Genomic DNA, 6,000 nt, shown 5'->3' with positions numbered 1-6,000 from the left:
GATAGTAAGTCCTCAGTGAGTGAGCTCCTTATTATTGCTTTCAGGCCTCAGTGGCCCTCATTTCCCTCCAAAGCCCTAAATCCTACCTATACCTAATTCCGCCCCCCCCTCCGTCTCCCCCTCCACTCCCAATGTAGCCGGTGGTCTTTCCCGTCCTAGGACTTTCGTCTACTCGGTTATCTGGGCCTGGTGCTCCATTTCTCTTCCTCCGGAGCTCAGATGTCTTCCCCACTGGGAATCCTCTGTCCACCGCCCTCCTCCTCCCCGTCAAAGGAATGGCTCCTCGATTTGTGTCCTGCTAGGAAAACAACTCCATGTAGCGCCTGGTTCTTTGCGCCGGGTTAGCTCTTTGGCGTCGGCCTCCGGCCTCCGAGAGCAGCGGCCTCCGGGCCCCGGGGCTGGGCGGGTCGCCTCTGGGTGTCACCCCAGGGTCTAGCACGGTGCGGGACACAGGAAACAGCCCCCCGCCCCCGCCCCGCCCGGAGGGGTCCACGGTAGCCCCTGGAAGCCCCTGGAAGCCCCTGGAAGCCCGGGCCCCCGGCCGCCCCCAGGCCCGCCCGCCGCTCGCCGCCCCCGGCCCCCGCCCCCCGGCCCGCGCCGCTCCCCGGGGTCCCCGGCCCCTCCCGCGCTCCTCCCCCCGCGGCGGGCCCTGCGGAGCCGAGCGAGGGCGGAGCGTCGCTGTAGATGGCCGGGAGCCGGGCGGGGAGGCGCTGGGCGGGCAGCGGGCTCCAGACGCGCCGCCGCCGGGCCGGGGGCTGGCATGGCCGCGAGCTAGGGGCCGCGGAGCGCGCGAGGGGCCGCGGCCACCATGCCCCGGGGCGCGGGCGCCGTCCGGCTCTGCCTGCTGGCGCTCGCCCTGCCCGGGTGGACCACAAGTAAGTGGCGGGCGGCGCGGGCGCGGCGCGGCGCGGGGAGGATGCGGCGGGCGGGCTGGTGGCCCCGGGACCTGGGAGGCGCCCCGCGACCCGGCGGAGCTCGGAGCCGCCGCTTTGTTCCCACGTGGTGCGCCCCGGGAGGGGGGTCGCGGAGAGCCGGGGACCCCGAGCAGGCCCCTCCCCGGCTCGCCCCCCTCTCCTGTCTCTCTCTTTCTCTAGTTTTCCTGCCTTTTTCTTTTTATTTCTTTTCTTTTTTTTTCTTTTTTTGGCTTCTCTTCCCGCTGCTTTCCCGGTCTCTCCTCGTTTCTTCGTCTTTGTGTGTGTGTGTTCCCATAAATATGTTGATAGGATCGAACCGCGCCGTAGGACGCGCAGCGTGTGCCTCGCATTCTCCATCTCCCCTTCACGTGATGAGCCCACACCGTTACATTCCCCCAAAAGACACGGTTTTAATGACTGTGGGTCACAGCAAGAAACCGCAGAAGTGTGATCTTCAAAAAGTCAAAGACATGACTCCCATAGATATAGGATGGATGGGTGGCAGAGAGTCCTTCAATTCATTAATGAGGCGGTGAGTAGGATGGTGAAGCCGCTTCAAAGCACCAGAGGAACGGGTGGTACAGGCATCAGAGAAAACGTTGAAGCCATGTGCTGGCACAGATACAAAAGCGGTCAGTGCCCCCATAGGGTCAACCAACCATCATTCTTGGTTCTCTTTGCACCATACTCAAGTCATTTGCATCTCTACCAGTCAAAAATCTACAGCTGACGTATAACTTCACAGAGTATGGTCTTTTAATTCGTTGTGAATTAAAGTCAAACCAAGGTGCATTCCCCTAGAAAAATTTGGTGATCTAGGGGAGGGCCTCTTTATGACATTGAAAGGACATCCTGCTTGCTTTTTGCCTCATTCGCAAGTTTTGAACAATTTTTCTTAAGCTGTACTGTCTTCCTCTACTCTCTAGCCTTGCTTTTAGTATTTTTTTTTGTGCGATCATAAAGATAATTTCATTCTTTAAACATTCCATGTGTTTTTTTTTTTTTTTTTGCCAAAAATCTGGACTCATCAGAGCCACCAGAGTAGGGATATGCTTCCCTTGGTTTCCCCATGAATATCAAGCACCTAGTACTTGGTAGATAGTTAAGCATTCAGAAAACACGTTACAAATAAATGAATGCATTGCTTCTGATTTTTACCAGTATGATGAAACTAATGCTTGTCTAATGAGATCATTTTTTTTCAGATACATTTTGATTGAGAATACGTTATATCAGTAATCTGAAAGGAACATCAATCACCCATAATCCTGCCACTCTACCAGAATAACGGGGGCCATCTTTCATACCACTCATTGTATTCTATATGATCGATGTGGTTCGTTTGGCAAGAATAGATTTTGGAGTCCTCTCTCGCACCCTAGGAGTCCTATGGACTTGGCCTATTCTTGTGGAGACTAATTTATCTAGGTCTTGGGAAATTACCATTTTATTAAGGTTACCTGCAAGAAAGTGCTTATAGTCTGCAGTGCCTAGAACAAGTCTTACCTCAAACAGGTTTCAGTTCACCTTTCTTGAAAAATAGAAATCCTGCTACTTGTCTTGTTTTGAGGATAAAGGGAAACCAAGCGGTGGTAGTGATTTGTAAAGTAGGAAGTGATCTACAGATGGAAACTTGCCATTAGGCATCTTGAGGTAATGTGATGATGCTCTGTGGATCTGGGAGCAGTTTCATGGTGACTCTCTGTAGTACTGCTGTGAGATAAGCAGGCAGGTATCATTGTCTTCATATTACAGATGAACAAACCGAAGCTCTGTGGAAGTAACCCATGGGCCGAACTTCCAGAACATACCCAGAATCCGACCACTTCATTCCTCTCTACTGAGCTCATTTCAGTCTGAGCCACCATCGTCTCTCACCAGGTCCCCAGCCTCGCCTTCTTGCTTCTATTCTCACTTGCACTCCCTCCTCCACTGTACCCCCCTCCTCCACCATCTCCACCCAGCTGGCAGAATGATCTTTTAAAAACTGAATACAGCTCATATTGCTCTGTGTCTAAACCCTCCAGTGCCTCCCAAGTCTATTTATAATAAAATCCAGACACTTTCCGTGGCCTCTGTGATATCAGATGTATGGCTGTCTTGCTGACCACATCTCCTACCAGCTTCCCTGCTCATTTACTAGATTCTCGTTACCTCTTCCTTCTGCTTGTTCCTTAAATGGGCCAAGTCCACTTGTGCTCAGGCAGGATGATTGCACTTGCTAGTGCAATCCTTCTCCCTGGGGCATTCTTCCCCCAGATCTTTTCACGACTGCCTTCTGGTCTCTCAGGTCTCAAATGCCATCTTTGCTAATCATCCTGTCTAAAATAGGCACCTCCTCTTCATGGTTTCTTTATTCCATGACCCTACTGGACTGTTTGAGAATATTTGTGTATTGGGCATCTCCCATCTGTAGAAAGTAAACTGTGAGGAGGACAGAGACTTTGTTATCCTTGTTTTCCAGTATGGCCAACAACTAGCAGAGTGCCTGACCCATAGTAAGTGCCAAGAGCCTGGCATCCAGCAGGCTTTCTGGTGACCCAATAGGGGTTTTTCTCCATTTGACAGTGGATGCCTAGCTTAGCTAGGGTGCAGAGTTCTGGAATTCCAATGGTTGGGCATCCTGTATTGCAGGAGGAAATGGGGAAGGCAGCCCCCTGCTCCAGCATGAACGAATAATACCTCAGTGGAAGACTGCAGAAAGCCCCACGAAAGAAAAGGTAAGACACAAAATGTCTCATTTTCGGAGGCAGGAGCCAACAAGCCCATTCTGGGAGGTGTGGGACCACCTTCTCTACTTTCCTGGAAGCCCAGGAAAGTTCTGGTAGTTCTGTTTCTGGCCTACTCTATCCTCTCTGTGCATTGGTTTTGAAAATCCCAGATGGGATTTTCCTTCATCTTGTGACAAACTTTTAGAAAACTTCCAGATGCTATTAGTTGAGGAAATGAAAATTATTAATGCTGACACAAGCTAAGTGCAAATGTGTGTCACAAAAATCACTAGCTCTCAAATGGAATTGATTAAATATTGTCACTGTTATTTTTGCTCTATATAATACATGCTTCACTTTATTGATGAAATAATGTACTTGGAGAGAAAAATAATAATTCAAGCTATTTTTAAGAGGCAGGGAAGGATCTAGTACCAAGGAATATATCTTATAATGCAATAGGCTTCTTGGGCCATGACACCAGCAAAATGCATGGGTTTTAATCAAGGGGAGGGAACAAGACAGAAAGCATTATCCTGTCATGCAAAGAGGACCTGTACATCTAGGATATTCTTTGTGGTTCTGGTCTTTATAGTTCAAGTGAGTCATGAAAGAGCTAGAAAGGAAGACATGATTGCTGTGTGCCAGCTATGGGACCTTCTACTTTCTGAAGTTCAGATTCCTTATTTATAAAATAGAGCTTAGAGGGGATAGGAAGAAAGAGGACTGGGGAGAGGGGATAGTTAATAAGGTCCTTTGGGTCTCAAAGGGTCCATGATTTATTGGGCAGCATATAAAAGCAAGATTATAGTAGAGAGTGGAGAAAGAGCTGTGTCAGGAAAGATTTCAGACCCTGTGGCTTATGATTTTGGAAAGGAGGGAGACATGCCTGGAATCCTTGAGGTTATGGCTAGAGTAGTACAGATACGTCCAAAAATGCTTCAATTTGAATTTCTTAAGGGAACTTCCAGCAAAAAATTTAGGAGAAATGAAAGTAACATTTTATCCTAAAGACAACAAGAGCACAGAATTCATTTCATCAAAAAGTAGGAAGGCTGAAAATAGCTTCAGGAAAAATCTAGACAGATTGATGGATGGCCATCCTAGAGCAGGTTATTTTTAAAAAATTAGGGTATTGGATAGTCCAACAGATCCATTATTACTCAAGGAATGGATCCGATAGTTTCTGTAGAGGTTCTTTGTTCTTTCCAGATGTGGGATGCCCAGCATCCTCAGGAAGGGCTGAGAAACAAAGTGGAGCTCCAATTCCTGTCTTTATTCCTAGCCGTGGTCTGCCCAGAATCTGGGTCATTGTAGTTGGTAGGAATACTGAGCACACTGCCTAGTGCCGTAAGTATCTGTTGAATGAACGAACGAACGAATGTCAGAGAGAGATAGTAGAAGGTAGGTTTCACGCAGGCCTCTTATTCTCATTTATGTAATTAATCTATTTATCAAACATTAATTGAATGCTCACCGCATACTAAATATTGTACTAGATCTTAAGGGGGTTGCACATACGCGGGACAGATTTCTGATACCCTGTGGAGCTGGTAACCTATCTAATCTACCCCAAACCTTTCCCTGTGGGATGTATAAACAGCGGGTCAGGCCGCTGCCTCCTTAGGAGAGGTGATGTTGCCCCTTCCTAGCACAGAGTGGAGTTGCAAGGGAAAGCTGAGTAAGGCTGGACAGGGAAGTGCCTAGATCTTGGTAGAGCTGTTTCATTGTTGTGCTTGAAGTGTCCTGGAAACAGGGAGCAGCATATTTTAAGTATCAGGGTCTGAGCATCTTCCACACCAGAGAGAAATATTTTTAGATTACCCACTTATAAATATTTGTACTCATGTTACAGCTTGTGTCTTTCTGGAGGAGAGGTGGCAGTGCTCTGATGTGTGTCAACTTTCCTTTCTTGTGTGGGCTGTCACATTGCCATCCACTCCTTGAAAGAGGGAATTGCTCTGTCACTGTGTGCTTTTCCTCAAATGCCCACTTGGGACTATGTCCCTGATGCCTCATGTCACTGGGCAGGGTCCTTGCTCTGGAACATCCCAGAGTAAAGTAGCAAGGGTTCAGCAACCAGGGTAGGTGTTATCAGAGCTGAATCAGGACATCAGAAACAGACATGTGGATCCCTTAGTGAAAGTTATTGGGCAAACAACCACCTAACTTCCTCTCCTCATGGTTTTGAAATGTCCCTTTTTAAGAGAAGTCAGTAGGATGAATTAGTACAAAAAATAGTGAAGAACACAGTTGCCCAAGCTTCCTGGATCAAAACGCTCAGATCTCATTGGAGCCCTTGGTAGCCTGAATGTCTCAGGGATGCCCAGTGCCCAGGACCCTAATGGGAAGTGTATCTGGAGCCAAATAAAAGG

General features: G+C 48.5%; 1 protein-coding gene across 1 annotated transcript in view; it reads left to right on the top strand.

Annotated features, from left to right (window-relative positions):
• Window positions 1–706: 706 nt before the first annotated feature.
• Window positions 707–6,000, top strand: part of ADAM19 (ADAM metallopeptidase domain 19) — an 84,162-nt gene continuing 78,868 nt past the window's right edge. The window contains exons 1-2 of the mRNA XM_055325486.1: window positions 707–875; window positions 3,549–3,634. Coding sequence (XP_055181461.1) covers window positions 809–875; window positions 3,549–3,634 — 153 coding nt within the window. The 5' untranslated portion in view covers window positions 707–808. The remainder of the gene's footprint in view (window positions 876–3,548; window positions 3,635–6,000) is intronic.

The sequence above is a fragment of the Nyctereutes procyonoides genome, unplaced genomic scaffold (assembly GCF_905146905.1).
Source record: "Nyctereutes procyonoides isolate TBG_1078 unplaced genomic scaffold, NYPRO_anot_genome, whole genome shotgun sequence".
Lineage (NCBI taxonomy): Eukaryota > Metazoa > Chordata > Mammalia > Carnivora > Canidae > Nyctereutes > Nyctereutes procyonoides.
Note: the sequence above shows the minus strand (reverse complement) of the source record. Positions and strands in the feature narration are given on the sequence as shown.